At 44.7% G+C, this 18,449-nt stretch overlaps 1 protein-coding gene across 1 annotated transcript in view; it reads right to left on the bottom strand.

Annotated features, from left to right (window-relative positions):
- Positions 1–18,449, bottom strand: part of GLI3 (GLI family zinc finger 3) — a 304,210-nt gene that overhangs the window by 5,637 nt on the left and 280,124 nt on the right. The window contains exons 10-13 of the mRNA XM_055590741.1: positions 13,554–13,703; positions 12,338–12,502; positions 5,992–6,282; positions 957–1,284 (exon numbers count right to left, since the gene is read on the bottom strand). Coding sequence (XP_055446716.1) covers positions 957–1,284; positions 5,992–6,282; positions 12,338–12,502; positions 13,554–13,703 — 934 coding nt within the window. The remainder of the gene's footprint in view (positions 1–956; positions 1,285–5,991; positions 6,283–12,337; positions 12,503–13,553; positions 13,704–18,449) is intronic.

Below are 18,449 nucleotides of genomic sequence, written 5' to 3'. Positions count from 1 at the left end.
CACAGCGTGGGAGACACAGGTTCACCTCGGGATGACAACACAGGTTCTGGGGCCAGAAACCAAACCAAACCAAACCAAACCATGACCAGTCTGGTCACGGTGACCCACCCCTGCCCTGCAATGTCGAAGGGCCAGTGATGAAGTAAGGGGGTGGGTGAGCAGGTGGCAGGCTGCAGTGGTGGATTCCCTGGCTTAAACAAAGCAGTAACAACTCCCTGGATGAGTTAAGCTCCTTCGCAGGTGTAGTGCAAGGGCAAAGTGAAGAACCACAGGGTATAGCTACAGCGCTCAAGTTACAGGAAGCCCAAGGGCAGAAGGCATTCTGAGGGTCTCATACCCATTCTCAGGGCTTCCTCCGACATCCTATGCAGGTGTAAGGCACCTGAGTTGCTGGGGTGGGGGAGTTCACACCTGGGCTCTGCTCCAGGTACTGAGTGTAATCTCAGAAACACAAAGCAACTAGGGGCTGACTGGCAGAAGTGGCTTCCCTTTCTCTGAATTGGGCCAACACTGGTCAAAGTGACTGTTTACCTGCTGGCTCTGGACTGTGGAAATCAGAGGCAGGGGCTAACTCTGGATGCCTCTGCAGCTAAGATTTCCTTACTCTGATCTAAGAGTGATGATTTCACGAATATGAGTCACGCGCAGTTTTACTTTTCATTCCAGTATTATCCTCTTACTGTCTGCTTTTATTGGGTTGGCCAACAAAGTTCACTGGTTTTTCCCCCCACCCCTATATTATCTGACAGAAAAACTTGAAGGAACTTTTTGGTTAATCCAATAAAATATGGGTTCTCCAGAGAGGTAAAACTAATATGCATGGTTCCAGCCTCATTTTAGGGCTGATGGGGAAATAAGCAAACAGAAAACCCAAGGACCTGGGTCTGCACAGTGCTCTGGCTGCCTCCGAAAGAACGGAAAACCCTGAGCAGACATGAGGTCTGGCTGGCACTCACCGTTTCCTATGAGAGGAGAGACTGCAGGGGCTTTAGGGGGTAGAATGGGGTTCAGTCGTGGAAGCATTCCATTCACTTGTTTGAGCCTTTCTAGTTTGACGTGCTCCATCCATTTGGTCCCTGCTGGGTTCCTCCGGGCTTGCAAAGCGAGGGCCGTGGTTGCAGTGGAAATGGTCGAGTCCATGATTGGGGTTTCATCGATGGCACTGAGGTCGCCCACACCACCTCCATCGGTCAGAGGAAGCTCGAGCCCACTGTTGGAATAGTTGCTGATGGGGGACTGTTGGCTGCTGCATGAAGACTGACCACCAGGGCTTGGCTGAGATGTCTGTGGGGTCAAGAAGAAAAGGAAATAAATGTTACCTAGATGATCAAGGCCAGGGAGCAGACAATGAGCAATCACGCAGATCAAGGCCTGCGGGATTCTCAGTGGGTGGGATGAGAGGAACTATTTTCTAGTGAATGGAGGTGGCCTCCCCTGAACTCAGTGATGATGGATGGGCCAGCAGGCAGATGGACCGTGAAAGGCAATGGACAGCAGGGGGAGCCAGGTGTGATGTAGCAGCCATGGAATCCCTCGCCCGATGCCAACTCTGCATCACATTTCCTCAGTTCCCACCCCACCTCCATGACTTGAGCCTTTGGGCAAATTACTTAGCCACTCTAAACCTCAGTTTCCTTATCCAGAAAATGGGGACAATTTATTTATCCTAAGGATTGTTGTGGAAATTAGGAGTGAAGCCCTGAAAGCACACACAGTTCAGAAAGACCTGGATAATAGGATAATTAGTTGGCTTGGAGAGTATTAGTGGTTATTAGTATACATGCTTTAGTCCTCAGGATATATACGCCAGGAACACATGTTACCTCCCCTCCAACCAGTCCCTCTTTATGGTTCAGGGTTGGTTCCCCAAGCTCTATAATCTCTGTCCATTCCTTCTACATGTTCTTTCTTTGTAAAACTCCAAGTAGGGGGATATATGTAACAGCAGTTGTAGGAGGGAAGACTTCAGTCACTTAGTTTCTGCTGTAGACAGAAAGGAGTCTCTGGGGAAGTCCCAGGCGTCTCCCAGCCCCCAGTGTGCACCTGGCCTTGCACTAGGAGAATCAAGCCAGGTTTCCCTAACCCCAACCCAGCGGACTTGGCAAGACCATTCTGCAACTCTTGAGAACTTAATCTAGTCCACTAGGTTCTCAGGGAAAGACCCCTCCTCCAGGGGCCCCTGACCATGGGGACAGCTCAGTGTGTCTACGTTTGGGAGCACTCTGGCTTGCATTGAGCGGTCCGCACAACCTGGCCCTGGCCCATCTGAAATTCCAGTGCTTTCCCGGTGGACAAACAGCTGCATCCTTTTCGTAGAGATAAGAAAAGTGATGTTCAGAGAAGTTCAGTGACTGCCCAAAGTTACAAAGTGAACAGTGTGATGACCTAGACTCCTGGCCTGGCCTCACTTCTGTTCCTCTGTAGCACTCTCTCTGGTGTTACCTAGCAACTAGAGTCTGACAGCAGCCCGTGAGCAAGGACAGATAACTACACACACTCTGGTACACATGGCTATGGTCTCAGGTGGAACCACAGTGCTGTCAGAAGGGGCTCTGGACACAGGTCATTTCCGTGGAACTTGTCACACTTTTCCTGAGACCACAGTACACACACCCAAGTAAATGAACACTTTCTAAGTGAGCACCACATGGTACACTAAGTGTGTCCTGGGCAACCAAGCAGAGAAAAATAAGATGCACAAATGTGATCATGAATGCATGAAGCCTGGCTTATTTTTGCTTCTGCAGAGCACTGAAGGGTCAGACCACCTGCTCCTTTGCAGAGAACTTAGATCATCCAGGGCTTTGAATGACTTTTCCTCTCGGACTGTCAAATCAGTATGTGTGCGTGTGAATCTGTGTGAATGTACACACACTTCCCTGTGGAAGAGTGCAGACTCACGTTTCCACAGGGCCTGGAAGAAGGCTTTCATGCATCTACAATTAGAAAATCCTTAAAGGACCCTGACAGTTCAATACAGGTTAGACTGCCAACAAGTATATCCAGTTCTTGCTCTAAGAAGGTGGTGCACGTCTGGTCCAAGAATAAATTTACACTAGTCAACATGACAATTAAATGGTCTTTGAGAACATCTGCTTGGTCGGCCCCAGTGTGATTTATTATGGAATCCTAGACAAATAGAACGATGAATTTCAACATCTAACTCCACGTTTTCACATGCTGAATGTTCAAAACACATTGCTTCTATGTTGGAAACATATCTGGGCAATGTTCACTACCAAAGATATCACAAAGGACAAAGACTAAAGAAAATAAATAAAAAGCTATATGTTAAAATGAAAACAAAACAAAGAGAGCAGAGAAGCCAAAATTCCCTCACCTTATTACCCACTGTCCTTAGGAAGTGAGAACAAGACATTTAGGAGCATTACACAGAAGAGATGTTGGAGTAATCAGAAAAAAAGAAGAAAGAATTTAATTTATAGCGTGATGAACAAATCAAAGACAAGTTTTTAAAGAAAGAATATTAGAAATGTATCTCACATGCTTCAATAACTACGTCTATGAAGATACCTACTCATTTACACGTGTGAGCACATGTACATAAAAAAGTCCCCTGTGGAAATTGGTTAATTTATTAATCTCACTGAGCCTGTTTCCACACCTGTAAAATATGGGGCCTAGTCTCAATATCCTGAAATCTCTTTCCAGCAGTTTGTTTCTATATCAATATATCTATATCTCATAAAATATTTCACATCTTGGAGCATCTCAGATGTCACTGAGCAAAATCGCTGTACGTTTTTATTTCTACTAATTTTCTTTTTAAATAATGAGTGTTTGGAGAAGTGATAACTTTTCTTTCTTTCCTTCTTTTTTGCTAAGGATGTACATAAAAGGTCCCAGGGACTCTGAGCTCACTGCTGCTGCTGCTGCTAAGTTGCTTCAGTCGTGTCCGACTCTGTGTGACCCCATAGACGGCAGCCCACCAGGCTCCCCCGTCCCTGGGATTCTCCAGGCAAGAACACTGGAGTGGGTTGCCATTTCCTTCTCCAGTGCATGAAAGTGAAAAGTGAAAGTGAAGTCGTTCAGTCATGTCCAACTCTTCGCGACCCCATGGACTGCAGCCTACCAGGCTCCTCTGTCCATGGGATTTTCCAGGCAAGAGTACTGGAGTGGGGTGCCACTGCCTTCTCCCTGAGCTCACAGGATATCCTAAAAATATAAATCATTGTCTTTTAATGACATTATTTAGGAGACCACGGATTCACTTTCTTTGTTTCAGTAAACATTAAGGATAAACGGTTAAATATTTTGCATAGTTTTTATACAGGTGACTTTATTTTAGGAAATTGATAAATACTCCTCCCCCAAAAGTATATAAAACACCGTTTATGAACTGATTAATTTAAACGTATAGGGATCAGTTATAACACATACATAAACTTCTTAGTAAGGTGTTTTCTAAAAGCAAAGTACAGCTATCCACAGGGAAATAACGATACGATAGCTTATTTGCATGATTTTTGGCTAGACCTAATGTCACTTGCTAAGACTCTTAAGAGTTTAAAGACAAACTCAGTTAGTCACTAAAATGCAATTAAGTCATATGCGTATTAGTTCGTGCCCATACATACTGACTACACATGACATCACTCAGGAATTCACAGGATGTCCATCTAATTCCTGGACTTTTCTAATTTTATGCAAATGATTCCTTACACTGAGTAGAAATCTGCCTGCCTGATCATTCCCATGCATGTGGAAGTCTAAGCACGTGACTTATCTAGTACATTTCTTTCACATCCAAAGAGTGGACAGACTAGAACCCAAAACACAGAGCTGACTCCATTATACATATGCCAAATACAGATGAACTAAATCTCCTCTGCTACTCTTTTCACTTTGTCTTTGGGAAAATTTTAGCTGTTTTATTCTGGCCCGTGCATAAGGCAAAAACCACCAAGCGAAGTCTGAAAGAAGCCGCAGCAATAGCTTAATCCATGTGTCCTATTTGTCATCAAACTAAGATTTTTGTCGATGACATTTGTCAAATCCCTCCCTTGCTTTCTACCTCCTTGTTTTAGGAATCATTTTAGATATGGTCTCAAGTCTATCAACTAATCTCTAGATTGGCACAGGAGTTGTCTTTTCTAAAAATTCAGAAAAAAATTTAAAAATCCCTTTATATCTTCCCCTCTTTTTACTCCAGCACATTCCCCTGGGGCCCCATGACTCGTGTTTGGCTGTGCCAGGTCCTGGGCCCCTACACACATTCCTTCCCCGCTCTGAGTGTTGCGCTTGGCGGCTACCTGCTCTCTGCCCCTCCCATGGCATCGCCAAGTGCACCCTGTTAGCTCCGCTCTGAATGCTCGCACCCAGACTTGTCTTAGAGCCCTGTTACCCAAGCTTTCTTAGTCTGCCTATCCCACTGGACTGCAGACCCCTAAAGAACAGGGACCATGGCTTATTTCAGGGGGTGCTAGTAGTAAAGAAACCACCTACCAATGCAGAAGACCTAAGAGACACGGGTTCAATCCCTGAGTCAGGAAGATCCCTTGGAGAAGGGCATGGCAACCCACTCCAGTATTCTTGCTTGGAGAATCCCTTGGACAGAGAAGCCTGGTGGGCTGTGGTCCACAGGGTCACAAAGAGTTGGACACAACTGATGCGACTCAGCACTTATGCATGGCTTATTTCTCTTGGGGTCACCAAGGCAAAGAAGTCAGAAAACATGTTTACAGAGGGACCCAATGAATAATTCTCTATGTTAGAGGCCTCCTGAAAATGTGGATAGTGGTGTGTGTCTACCTGCCACAACTTCCAGATCGATATAAAAAAAGCAGTTAGGAAACCTCAAACCTCTTTTCTGAGCTGGGGTAAGTAATTGAGATCAATGAGCTCTGATCTCCTTAAATCAAACAGTGGGTTCCAGTGAGGACAGGGGTGATGTGGTCCTCCCTTAACTTAGCACCCTACCTGGCCCCTTTAGAGACCTGGGACAATCAAGAAGGAAAGCGAATAACATACCATGGGCTTCTCCGCCTTGACCGTTTTCACTTGGAGGCATTCTTCCCGCTTTGAGGTAGTGTTGCTGAGGTCCTTCTGCTCCCCGAGGGCTCCCTGAGTCTGCCGGCCAGGTGACCTAGACTGTGAGTGGCCGCCGGAATCTCGCGGGGGCGGGGGCCGGGGATGCACGTCCCCTCGCTGCTTCTTGGTGACATGAGCCTCTGGGCCGTGCACAGTCTTCACGTGTTTCCGGAGGGAGCTGGGGTCTGTGTAGCGCTTGGTGCAGCCGGGGATTTTGCACACATATGGTTTCTGTCAAATGCCCCAACAAGGAAAGAATAGACTGTTATCAAAGTGATTGTCCCCGGCCCAACAGTCTCTTGTGGCTCTTCATTATGTTTTTAATTCTTTCAAAGCATGATCACAAGGTTTTGAGGTATTCAAAACCCTCTAAATGGTGCAGTGGTTTAATAAAGACTATTTGGACACAGTTTGGGGTCCATGGACTCTAGCTTGGACACATTACTATTTTAGAGAGTGCTCAGGGAGAGCTTGGGAATCCTGGGTGGTACAGTGATAAAGAATCCACCTACTAATACAGGCTATACAAGAGACATGGGTTTGATCCCTGGGTCAGGAAGATCCCTGGGAGTAGGAAATGGCAACCCACTCCAGCATTCTTGCTGAAAATTCCATGGACGGAGGAGCCTTGTGGGCTGCAATCCATGGGGTCGCAAAGAATAGTACACAACTGAGTGTATGTGTGCACGTGTGCACACACATACACACACAGGGAGAGCTTAGAACACGTAAATTGTGTTTGTGCTCCTGGAAAAATTTATTCTGTGAGGAGGAAGAAGTATCATGGGGTCACATGGCGTCCAAGATGATTTGATGACAGTGGTGATGCTGAGGGTGATGATAAAAGAAGAAGGCTTAAAAGACACCATCCTTTCATGAGAAGAATGCCACACATGTTTGGGGAGAGCTTGTGTGAAGACATTTCTTACGAAGTCCTGTTTCCCAGACCTAAAATCACTCTTCCACCTTTTAAAATGTGCTCTTTACACATTGACATAGTAGAAAATAATAATGACAATAATAATTGCCTGGAACTTCCCTGGTGGTCCAGTGGCTAAGACTCTGTGCTCCCAATGCAGGGGGCTCTAGCTAGAGTCCACATGTCTGATCAAGGAACTAGAGCCCATATGCCACAACAAAGATTGAAGATCTTGCATGCTGCAGCTAAGACCCGGTGCAGACAAATACATCATAAATGAATCAATATTTTTAAAAATTGCTGTAGCCTCTCCTAGGTTAGATATCACTAAAATATGATCCTTTGGGTTGTATTACAACTGTGTGGGGGTGTTCAGGGCTCAGAATATCCAGAACCTTTCTGATCTTCAAAGTCCTAAGCCCTGTTGGAGTACCCACAAATGCTCACTCATAAAGTGATGAGGACTGGTAGATGTCATTCTAGAGGTGAGTATTTCTGGGTGAGGCTCTGCTCCTGAGTACTAAGGTCTACAAATTACTTCATGCTAATTTCATTTTCTGTGTGGGTCAGTAGTCTAACCTATAATCATGAAAAATTATACAGACCCTTGTAGTTGAACATTTACTCACATCACAGGACTGCTAGCATTATATTCATAACCAACGTCAGAATTGTGATTCTGTTTACTTCATTTGAAATATAATATATTCACGGATGCTTATATGAGTCTATATTTACATCCATATATATCAGGAGGTGAGCTATTAGATAAACAATATTCATGAAAGACATGATTAATATAATGTATCCATTGGATTAAAAAAGAGTCCCTGTCTTATAGAATGATGCTTTTCCACTAAAAGCCCAAGAACAGACTGAGTGCTGCCTAAAATTATGGCATGCCCTAATGGAATGAGGTAAAGATTCCAGAATGCTGAGAGACCTCACCTCCAAATTTGAGATAATTTTGGGTTGAATTGATTCCCATTAACTACAAATTACTTCTCTTCAGGAGCTTGTGTGATTTGCAGCATATATATGTGTAATGAAATGAGCACATCAAATCCTATGCATTAGGGACAGAAGAATGGCTCTGACGATCAGCGCTCTTACCGTATAGTGTCTGACCTCGGCCCTCTGCGGGCTCACTGCGCTGCTGTGACAGGCAGACAGCAACGTCTGGGGCGGGGAGGGGGAGCACAAAGCCAGGCCAGCATTCCAGGTTTGAAGAACTATTCTTCCCGTAGATGTCTGCATGTGTGTATCATGGGTTAATTTGGAAATGAGGACACAGCTAGAGATGGAATGAGTCTACTAATATTCATCAGCTCCTGCATTTCCAGGACCACCAAGTACCTGTGTGCCCATGTGCCCTTGTATGAACACATAAACATTAGCCACCTACAAAAATCTCCAAGCACACATGGTCAGAAAACAACACTTCACAACACTAACTACATGATGTAGATTGGCCCCCAATTCTGTTCTGATTAATGACTGAAATGCAATCTAAGTGTAGGTAAAGATAAATGTTGTCAGGGTTCTAATTTACCCATGTTTCCTGTCCTGGGCATTTAAATTTTGGCACCATGATTGCCTTTTTGACTCCCTGAACTGAAAGATACTTTGTGAACACTTTCATTCTGCTTGACTTTGTAGAATTTATCAAAATAAAATTTTAGATAAACATTTAATGATCCCTACTAGATACAAGACTCTGTGAGCACAGTTTTATATATGACAGGATTAAATCTCAAAGAATGGAAAATATGAAAAGTGTGGATGCTAAGAAGGATATGGACAAAGGGGAACCATTCTGTCATTGGGAAGATGGTGGACGGCATCAATCATCAAATTTCTGTATCTGGGTATAATGCCCAGCTCATGGGGTCAGGGTATGGACTAAATCTGACCATGTATACATAGTGCTTACCATGATGTGATATGGGGCATATAATAAGTGCTCAATAAACAGAGCTTTGATTAAGAAAAGGTGTTGTAGTTGGGTCCTGAAAGATGAACAAGATGCTGAAGGATAAAAATGAGGGCAAGAGAATGCAAAAAAAAAAAAAAGTATCCAGATTGAAGGTCCAATAGTAGGACCACTCCAGGCATGCGGGCATGCTGTCTGGAAGCTTGTGTTCATGTTCACCATGGTGAGAGGTCAAGGGATTGTGGAAAAGGAAGATTGGGGTTGAGCAGGTGAAAGTAGATATGGGGTTGGCCAAAAAGTTCACAAAGTATCTTACAGAAAAATATTTTCTTGGCCAATCCGATACAGGCATAAGACGTTTAAACTTTTCCTAGGAAAGATGGAGCCTCTGGAACTTTCTGGATAGGGAGATACAACCAAATCAGAGCTCAAGGAAACTGGCTTCATCTGGTTTGGGGTGGAACAGGAGCTCCATGTTCTGGAGTAGGGAGCCTGGTCAGAGGCCACTGCGATGGTTCAGTGGCCCTACATGGGCAGAACAGTCACGGGGGTGAGAGCTAGATTAGCTTCCCCGAATGGCAATTGCTTCCTATTCTGTTCCACACCATCTGCCTCATCCAGAATAGCAACCTGCTTGCCAGATAACCATCTATCAATATTTGTTCAGAGAAAGGATGAAGATACAAATAAGAGGACAAGTAAATCGAAGAAGACATCTGGATTTGTCCATGGTTGATTGATGATACAAATCTGGATTTCCTGGACACACTTAATTTTGATATATCTGAAACTGTCTATCATTCATAGGCAAAGCTGAGGGCTTTCTCTATTCATGGAACAGAGAAAAATGATTTACGTGATTGTGAATAAAATTTTACTTATGTGTTTATGGTCAATGTTAATCATTTATTTTAGGTAAATCGCTCCATTTTGGTGAAAGATATTGTTGACCAAGATACATTTTAACCTCATGATGGATATTCAACTCTCATACAACACTGCATTTTCTAATGCACAGAAGAATTCAAGCTCCACTATAATGCATTTCATTAAAGCAAACAGATGTGGGCACGCATTTGAAGCTCATAAAAAGATAAAAACTCAGTAAGCATGTTTATATCTATTCATTGCTGAGGTTTTTTTTTTTTTTTTTTAATTGCTGAAGTTCTAACATTCTCAGTGCCCAACTGGCTCCACAATAACAGGAGAGAATCTACAGGAATGTATGCCTTCTAAGTTTCTGGTCATAATTGTACCTAAGTATATGAAATAAAAACAGATTAATTAAATTCTAGGTTAAGTTAATCAAATCCCCTGAAACATTTTAAATTGAGATATTTGGTTGGCCAAAATTATGTATGGAAAGTCCATATGGAAAAACTCAACTGAACATTTTGGCCAACACAACATAATTCACTTACTATAAAGAACACCCTTTTAAACGGCACAGTCCAGTGGCATTTAGCACAGTCACAATCTTGTGCAATCGTTACCACTCTCATGTTCCAGAATATTTTTATCATCCCAAGAAGAAACCCTGAACCTATTTTCAGTCACCCCTATTCATCCTCCCCCCAGCTTGTGGCAGCTACCAGTCTTTCTGTCTCTATGGATCTGCTTATTTCAGATCCCCTAAAACTTTGTACAAAACAAGTACTGCTGCTAAGTCGCTTCAGTCGTGTCCGACTCTGTGTGACCCCATAGACGGCAGCCCATTAGGCTCCCCTGTCCCTGGGATTCTCCAGGCAAGAACGCTGGAGTGGTTGCCATTTCCTTCTCCAATGCATGAAAGTGAAAAGTGAAAGTGAAGTCGCTCAGTCGTGTCCAACTCTTCGCGACCCCATGGACTGCAGCCCACCAGGCTCTTTCGTCCATGGGATTTTCCAGGCAAGAGTACTGGAGTGGGGTGTAAACAAGTACATTGGATTACAATTTGTGGCTCAGCTGGTAAAGAATCCACCTGTGATGCGGGAGACCTGGGTTCAATCCCTGGGTTGGGAAGATCCCCTGGAGAAGGGAAGGGCTACCCACTCCAGTATTCTGGCCTGGAGAATTTCATGGACTGTATAGTCCATGGGGTTGCAAAGAGTTGGACACAACTGAGCGACTTTCACTTTCACCACACATCTTAAAAGCATTTTTGACATTAAAAAAAAAAAAAAAGGAGATGCGGCATCTTGTCTAAAACATCTGCAAACAGTGGATCAATATTATAGATCCCAAAGGATTCAGGTTTCTTTATTCCACTAGGGTGTATAAAGGTGAACTTATGTGTGTGAGTTTATGTGTGTGAGTGCTTTTGTCGAGTGTGGTGAAACCCGTTTGAGATACTTTTCCTTTGTCAGTTCAGTTGGAAGGAAACTTGTGAGGGCCATCTCTGCCACCTTCAAGCCAGTGGCCAGTGAACAGAATGTTGCACTTTTACAAATTCCCTCTTCCAGCTCTTCTCTGGAAGATCATGAAGGGCCTGGCTGGCACCTTGTGGGGTCAGATGAGAGTCACACCAAGGTCAAAATGTTCCCTCTCTCACATGATTTCAAGCAAACAGATGACCCACTCTGTGGGACAGAACTACAGCTTGTGAACAAGTTCTGGTTAGTTAGCTTATTTCCACCACAGATGTGGGAAGCCTTTGTGTTAATCTCTGAATTCATTCAAGAGAAGGTTTCACAGACAGAGGCAGAATCTGAGCTAGACCTTCAAGGAGAAGCTGGAGATCTGCAGGCAAAAGCGAGTTAAAATGTAAGCAAAGTGAATTAGAAACCATTTTCATTTATTCTTACACTTCTCTGAAATGTGTGGGGGATAAATACCTCAAACTAACAACAACACATCAGGAAACCCTTGAAGCTTTACTCAATATATTATCTTAAATAACTGACTAGAAACCATTCTGGGTTTCTGAGAATAAGCTTCCAAGACCCTTTGGAATTTAGACTGTCTGGAAATCCTATTTAGCCAAGTCAGGTTGCTTTGCAGAAGTCTTTTTTGATATAATGCATTTGAAGATACCACCTGGAGAAAGCAAATAAAAGTGGCTGTCTTAGCAGTAAGCTGTCAGCTGTCAACACCTCTCTTCTCAGTCTCTCCGTAGTGCTTACAGGGTCATCGTCCTTCAAATGCATTCGGGCTATTCCAGGCACAGCGAGTGGGTGGAATTCCAAGTTAAATGTGCCTACTGTTTGACCAGTAGGTGGCAGTACTGAACAACAGGAAACTTGTTCCCCCTTCCTCAGCTTGTCTCTCCCATCCAAGACCGGGTTTCAGCCCTTCCTCTGAGGCCCCCCAAACCTTCACCTGCAGCATTAACATCCACTCATGCTGGGTGTGGCCAGAGGAAACGACAATGGAACAGGCTCGTGTCTCCCCAGAGGAGTCTTTATTTCCACCCCCTGAGCTCTGGACCCAACAGGCGTCTCCCAGAGGAGCCTTACCTCGTTGGAATGTGTCCTGTTCTGGTGCTTGGCGCGATCGGAGGCATTAGAGAAAGCCTTGTTGCATCCTTCGTGCTCACAGACATATGGTTTCTCTCCAGTGTGAGATCTCAAGTGTGTTTTCAAGTTTTCGAGTCTCGAGTAGGCCTTTGTGCAACCTTCAAACTGTAGACGACAGGTAAATCTGGATGACCCCACACAACGACAACTTCTGCCTCTCACTTGCTCCAAGTGAATGAAAGACGGACGTTTGGAGGGTCGGCAGCTTTTCAAAACCAAGGAACAAAAGTCCACTAAACTCTGCCTTTATTGGGATTCAGATGGTGGGCTCGGGGCAATTCTAGAGAAAGCATTTTCAGTGCTAGTAAAAATCCTGGGACTTTTTTTTTTTTAATAGGCCACTCAATGTGGACAATGGGTTTCATTATCTGCTCAGGGATCTCCTTGAATTCCCACTGATTTCAGATTCAGCACAAAGTTCATTAATATGGCTTTGTGTCCCTACAAAGACACGGAATTTGATCCTGTTTGTAAAGGCCCTTTAACATGTAAAGTACCAAGGCTCAGTCCTGAGTGTGCCTGGCGGGCACCTTAGTGAAAGAAAGCTTAGCCTCCAGTTCTTAGGTCTGTACTGGGCCATGGTGACAGACTGGCAGGCAGGGAGGTGCTGGGGGGGAGGGCTGAGGAAAAACTCTAAAGCCATACAGGTTATATTTTTGAAAAGTCAACTGAAGTTTTTCAAGTTGAAACTGGCCTTTCCCCGTGCCCTCCACAGCTCTGGTGTGATAGACCCTGGTGTGAGGGCAAGCCCAGTGGCCCCGTGGTCATTCCCGGTGCTAGATGGCTGGTCCCTGCTACGACCTGCCCACAGGCTCCTCTGCAGAGCTGGGCTGACTCAGTTGCTGTTAGCCAAGTGTTTCATTAAATAAAATTGAAAAGAATCAGCTCCTTGCTTGGCCAGTCACGTCGCCAAAGCACGTGGTCTTCAGGCTACCATGCTGGACAGGGTGGGTCTAGGACACTTCCTTCCAATATCTCCCAGAGCTCAGCTGTCCGTGTTCTTTCTCTAATTCTTCCCTCCTCTCCCCTCTCCCAGCCCCGGGAGTTTATCACTCATCAGCTGGCACGGTGCTGGTTCTTGGAGTAGGAGGAAGGAGCCACGGGTGCAAGACGCCCTCTGGGTGCACATCCCGGCCTCCCCCACCCCGGGACTCACCGTGCATTTGTGAGGCTTCTCCCCCGTGTGCCTGCGCATGTGTACCACCAGCATATACTGGGCTTTGAAGGGTTTCTGTTCTCTGGAGCAGTCGAGCCACCGGCACACAAACTCCTTCTTCTCTCCATGGATGTGGTCATTATTTATATGCTGGGTTTTGGGGAAAAAAAAAAAATAGAGAAATCAAATGGAAATATACAACTCTTTTCTGCAGGTAGCATAACAGAGGGCCCCAAACCCCCTAACCTTAAGTCCTAAAGGCTCCACGGTACCTTTCCCATATGGCAGATGATTCTGTTCTGGTTAGTACATTTCTTAAGTCAATTTGCTGTTACCAACTGTGGAGAGATACTTTTTTTAACTAGCAGAAGTGACAGGATTTGGAAGAAGCTTGGAATCCTGGAAAAAGTACTGCAAGGGCAACGGAAGACAGGAGTTGTGAAATGGGGTGAGACACACACATCCTCTCTGGGCCTCTGCTATCTTTCACCTGCCAAGTTGGGGGTCAAGGTGAAGTGACCACAGAGGGGACCTCCAGCTCTCACCCTCTTCAGGCCTTGGGTAGCACCTGGGCTAGTGATGTGGCTCAAGACTGCAGGAAGGGCGTGTACACACACACACACACACACACACACACACACACACACGTCTATAACAAGAACTGGGAAAAACCAAAGCACTTTTTCAAATGGCACTTTAGTTCCAATTAGGGAGATCATTCTTTTGATAAGAATCACAGAGAAATGAACTTGACTGAAAATGAAGGCCAGGTGATCGTCAACAAAACAGTCTCTGAGGGTCTGTGCTATCCTTCTGCACAAAATAAAGGAACAAATCCCCTAGTTTCTAAGGTTCTTTCCAGCTGTAGAATTCTGTGAATTTGGTTTTAAAAATGAAATTTTGATATTTGGCAAATCTAATACAGTTATGTAAAGTTTAAAAATAAAATAAAATTAAAAAAAAAAAAAAAAAAATGAAATTGAATGTCCCTGAAATTTCTCTGAATTCCAATTCAAAGTTTTAGAATCCCATTGTATATTAATAGAGTTCCTTGGATCCACACATCAAAGGTCCTACAACTGGGAGACAGGTGCAACCTACAGACACACCAGAAGACCTGGTTCTTAATTTGGATCAAACTTAGGTCTGCTCCAGTAAGATAATGTTCAGTCACGGGTGATGGGGGAAATCTGTGCCCTAGGTTGATCCTCTCGGTTTATTCTCTGGCTGCCCCATACTTTATCTGCCTTAATTCAAGGCATTTGTGAACCCTTGCCCACACATACATAGAAACACCACCAAAAAATTTGTGTAGTGACAGAAACCTCCCCTGGGTTTCCTGGGCCACGTAGCAGTGACAGGACTTTTAATTACTTTCTTGATGAGGTTCTGGGTCCTAACTGAGTGGTCTCTGGGGGCCTGGGGGTAAAATTCCATCACTCAGCCTTGCCCAGTTACTCCACTAGGCAGCCGGCTGCTGTAAGGAAAAAAAAGAAAGCAGTCTGTTGTGTTGTGTTTGTAGTTTAAAACTGGATGAAGGCAGAGAAAAGCAATCATGGTATACTCTCCTAGAACAGCTCTCAGAAAGCCGGAGAGACAGGCGAGAGCAGGTGACATGGCCCAGGGTGCAGGCAGACAACCAAGATCCTTTCAGAAGCTCTGCACGTGATGAAGAACCCATAGAGAATCACTCCGGTTCATCACGGCATCGCAACCCCCTGATAGACAGTTGTGTGTTTTCTGTAAAAAGCTAACTGTCCTCAGTATGAGAGTTTCTTAAAAGTGATGCTGGGAACAAGTTCACCTGTATCATTTTTCTAGATTCCATACATAAGTGGCATTATACAATAGTTTTTTTCTTTTTGACTTCACTCTGTATGGTAGGCTAGAGACACAGACGTAGAGAACACATACATGGACACCAAGGGGGACAGGGGATGGGAAGGATTGGGGGATGGGATGGATTGGGAGATTGGGACTGACATGTATACACTACTATACATGAAATAGATAACTAATGAGAGCCTAACTGTGTAGCACAGGGAACTCTACTCAGTGCTCTGTGGTGACCTAAATGAGAAGGGAATCCAAAAAAGAGGGGATGTATATATATACGTATACATATACGTATCAGATCAGACCAGATCAGTTGCTCAGTCGTGTCCGACTCTTTGTGACCCCATGAATTGCAGCACTCCAGGCCTCCGTGTCCATCACCAACTCCCGGAGTTCACTCAGACTCACATCCATCGAGTCAGTGATGCCATCCAGCCATCTCATCCTCTGTCGTCCCCTTCTCCTCCTGCCCCCAATCCCTCCGAGCATCAGAGTCTTTTCCAACGAGTCAACTCTTCGCATGAGGTGGACAAAGTACTGGAGTTTCAGCTTTAGCATCATTCCTTCCAAAGAAATCCCAGGGCTGATCTCCTTCAGAATGGACTGGTTGGATCTCCTTGCAGTCCAAGGGACTCTTAAGAGTCTTCTCCAACACCACAGTTCAAAAGCATCAATTCTTCGGTGCTCAGCCTTCTTCACAGTCCAACTCTCACATCCATACATGACCACAGGAAAAACCATAGCCTTGACTAGACGAACCTTTGTTGGCAAAGTAATGTCTCTGCTTTTGAATATGCTATCTAGGTTGGTCATAACTTTCCTTCCAAGGAGTAAGCGTCTTTTAATTTCATGGCTTCAGTCACCATCTGTAGTGATTTTGGAGCCCAGAAAAATAAAGTCTGACACTGTTTCCACTGTTTCCCCATCTATTTCCCATGAAGCGGTGGGACCGGATGCCATGATCTTCGTTTTCTGAATGTTGAGCTTTAGGACTTCCCTGGTGGCTCAGCTGATAAAGAATCTGCCTGCAATGCGGGAGACCTGGGTTTGATCCCTGGGTGGGGAAGATTCCCTGGAGAAGGGAACGGCTACTCACTCCAGTATTCTGGCCTGGAGAATTCCATGAACTGTATATCGTCCACAGGGTCGCAAAAAGCCAGACATGACTGAGTAACTTTCATTTTCTTTTCAATTTCTTTCTTTTTTTTCATTAATTAATTTATTTATTTTACTTTTGTATTGGTTTTGCCATACTTAACGTGGCTTCCTAGGTGGCACCAGTGGTAAAGAACCCACCTACCATTGCAGGAGACATAAGAGACTCAGGTTCGATCTCTGTGTTGGGAAGATCCGCTAGAGAAGGGCATGGCAACCCACTCCAGTATTCTTGCCTGGAGAATCTCATGGACAGAGAAGCCTGGCAGGCTATAGTCCATAGGCTTTCACTGAGTTGGAAATGACTAAAGAAACTTAGCACGCAAGCATACTCATAGCTGATTCATTTTGCTGTACAGAAGAGACTAACACAACATTGTAAAGCAACTATACTACAATAATATATATTTTTTAAAGTGATACAGGGGCACATACATGGATGAAGAGAACAGATCTGTCAGCCAGGGGACAATATGCCATCTTTAAATGTACGCTTCAAGAACATGTCTGTGATCCTTTCACATTGCCCAAGACTGTCCCAGATATGTACAGAAGCCCAGTCATTAAGCCCACATGATACGGAGGTGTTATACGAGGTCTCCTTTCTAGGGAAAACAATTAATGGTCACACAAGTCCCCTCCATAAAGATTGCTCTTGGCTCAGCTATTTTCCACATTATTAGACATTAAGCTCCTTGGATGAAGGCATGAAAGAAAAAGAAGGAAGGATGAGAGGAAGGGAAGAAAGAAAGGAGGGAGGGAAAAGATAAGGAAAGTTAAAATTGGAATATGACCTGAGAGTTTAGGTTTAGTTAACTCCTTAAGTCAGGACCCACATCTTTTGGTTTTGTATTCTCAGCCACTGAGAGGTGGCCCTGGTACTTGGCAAGTCCTCCATAAATATCTATTGGTTTGATTGGCTTAGGTCAGACACTGAACTTTCTCTGGAGCCAAGAATTTATATTTGATGCTTTTGCCTGACTTACTTCAACTGCATTTTACCCAGTATCCATACAGTAAGATTTTAATGTAGATGCTGTATTACTTTAAAATAATATAGTATCGAGAATTCAAAAGAACTTGAATGATTGGACTGATATCCAAATGTGAACCCCATCTTGCCAGAGGGAATAAAAGAAATACTCAGTGATCACCACATTTCATCTGTCCCCACATATTGACATGTATGTACTGAGTACTGCTGCACATCAGGTCCTGTGCTGTAGACTCAGACAGACCTGAGTCTTTTCCTGAGGAAATTACAGTCTGCTGGAGGGACATGGATAATGGCTTAAATGACTGTACAATTATAGTTATGATCAGTGTTAGGAAGGGAAATAAGAGGGCTTTAGAAAAACAATTAACAGAGGGCCCCAAATCTGTGGGGAGCACCAAAGACCAGGGTCAGCTTTCCAGTGAGAGGCATTTAAAGTGGGACTGAAGGATGAGTGGAGACCTGGTGGGCATGCAGATGAGGATAGGGGTGGAGAAAAAGATGGATGGAAGCCCCCAGAGAAGGTCAGATCTTAGTGCCATCGAGGAACCGTGAGAGGAGCATGTAGGTAGGAGTGGATGTGCCAGGCAGACATGGGAGCAGCCCAGCACTGCCACTGCTGGGTGTAGTAGGAGGCAGGAGCTTCCAGGGGCCCAGTGGAGACCTGTGAGGTGGCCAAGCGGGGCCCACCTAAAATGCAGCACTCTGGGTCAGGTGTCCAGCAGGGAGACTGTGAGAGAGACCTCTGCATGGAACTCATGTGCACCCACCAGGGCGCCTGAGATGACCAACAGGGGAGGTGCCACCTGAAGCTAGTAAAGCCTCCTGTCCTCCCCATCAGGCTGGAGGAGCCAGACTCTGGGTGGAGAGGAAAGAGGTGCCTTCCTTCAGGTGGGTGAGGTGGGAGAAAA

The sequence above is a fragment of the Bubalus kerabau genome, chromosome 8 (genome assembly GCF_029407905.1).
Source record: "Bubalus kerabau isolate K-KA32 ecotype Philippines breed swamp buffalo chromosome 8, PCC_UOA_SB_1v2, whole genome shotgun sequence".
NCBI lineage: Eukaryota > Metazoa > Chordata > Mammalia > Artiodactyla > Bovidae > Bubalus > Bubalus kerabau.
The sequence above is the reverse complement of the archived record's forward strand: the minus strand, read 5'-3'. Positions and strand labels throughout refer to the sequence as shown.